Source organism: Poecilia reticulata, linkage group LG21, assembly GCF_000633615.1.
Source record: "Poecilia reticulata strain Guanapo linkage group LG21, Guppy_female_1.0+MT, whole genome shotgun sequence".
Taxonomy (NCBI): domain Eukaryota; kingdom Metazoa; phylum Chordata; class Actinopteri; order Cyprinodontiformes; family Poeciliidae; genus Poecilia; species Poecilia reticulata.
In genome coordinates, this window is record NC_024351.1 from 24,931,681 (window position 1) to 24,933,292 (window position 1,612).

Genomic DNA, 1,612 nt, shown 5'->3' on the forward strand with positions numbered 1-1,612 from the left:
GCAGCAGCAGCAGCAGCAGCAGCAGCAGCTGCAGCAGCAGCAGCAGCAGCAGGAGCTGCAGCAGCAGGTTCTGGTCTGCTGGGAAACTTTTCATTAAACACGGGAAACATCCAGAGGTCGGTCACGCAATTTGCAATTATTGGTTGCTCACTTCAGCTACTTCTAACTGTTTCATTATGATATCAAGATAAGAACATGTATGATTCTTGATCATTTTAAATCATAATAACCATAAGACCGTTGAATCTTGTAAAACTAGCGGCTTATTTTGGACGCGTTTCCTGGCAGCGCATGGCGGACTCTTCTGGAAATCAACTTCTTTAAAGAGGTTTTATTATTAGCAGTCAGATCGATTCTCTCAGGCATGGACGGAAAAACAGCCCGACTGCGCAGACGACCCGCTGTGCGCTTTGTGAATTCGGAAAAATTCCGAAGATAGACATTTAAAATTCACCAGATCAGCAAAACGCTCGATTAGTGCTGATCGACAGGATAGTTTTTTATATTATTATCGTCGTTAAAAATCTAATTTATCCTTTGGTTTCATTTTAGAATGTCCTCCATTTAATATATCTGATCCGATTTGCAAAGCGCGTCCAGCTGTAYCCTCCTTTATCTCATTTTGTTTCTCGCAGCCTGGTTTAAGTTGAGCTCCGTGGCGGACTGTCAGAGCCGAGGCCACTTTGGAGGAAATAACCGTCCAAGCTGCGTCCTGATGGACGGCGCACTCACTCCGACCAAGGCCAGCCTTTTCATCGATCCGCTCATATTACCCAGTTAGTGGAGACGGATCGCAGCTTTAGCGCTGAACAAACAAGCTGTTAATACCTGGAAAAAAACAAGATAATCTGCAAATAATCCACGTTTCAGGATTGGATCACCGCGCGTCACCCGCCGCTCTGCTGTTGCTGTCGGGATGTTATCGCCGCACAGGCTTCACTTCTAATAATAATAACAAAAGTTAAAATAATTGATAAATAACAAAACCAGGGATGTCGCGACTTTTTTTCATTTTTTTCCACAAGGATGTCGGTTTTTTCCGTACAACGACTTGCTGCTCCGTGGGACAGGCGAAAACAATCCAAACTTTGGGAACTCACCTTCTTTGGCGTTCTGCGCCCGACCGCCGCCCGCATGGCAGCACAGGAGAAGGAACGGCGTAATCCAAAGCCACGGGCTGGACCTGGACCTGGAGCTGGACCTGGAGCTGGACCTGGACCTGGAGCTGGACCTGGACCTGGACCTGGACCTGGAGCTGGACCTGGACCTGGACCTGGACCTGGACCTGGACCTGGAGCTGGGGAGCATAGTGCCGCTGCGGGTTCAGTCTGGACCGTAACTCTCGCTGCTGCCACCGTCTCTCGCGCTTCCCATTGACGACACTGAAGCGGTTCTCTATAACGATTCGACGGTCTCAGCTCAAATAGTGTTTGCTGCCGCGGGGAGGAGACAGACGCTGCACGGCTATCAGTCACCGAGATGGGCGGGGAGGATGACCAATGGGCGCGCGCCAAAAGAAACGTCACGAAGTCAGAGAGCAAATAGGGAGGAAATGCTGGTTTACTTTGTGTGTGTATGTGTGTGTGCGTGCGTGCGTGTGTGTGGGTGTGTG

At 49.5% G+C, this 1,612-nt stretch overlaps 1 protein-coding gene across 10 annotated transcripts in view; it reads right to left on the minus strand.

Annotated features, from left to right (window-relative positions):
- epha7 (eph receptor A7) overlaps window positions 1-1,606 on the minus strand; it is a 210,597-nt gene extending 208,991 nt beyond the window's left edge. For all 10 annotated transcript variants that reach the window (XM_017302239.1, XM_008398595.2, XM_008398594.2 and 7 more), the window contains exon 1: window positions 1,101-1,606. In XM_017302239.1, the coding sequence (XP_017157728.1) occupies window positions 1,101-1,308 (208 nt within the window). In that variant the 5' untranslated portion in view covers window positions 1,309-1,606. The remainder of the gene's footprint in view (window positions 1-1,100) is intronic.
- Between the last annotated feature and the right edge of the window lie 6 nt (window positions 1,607-1,612).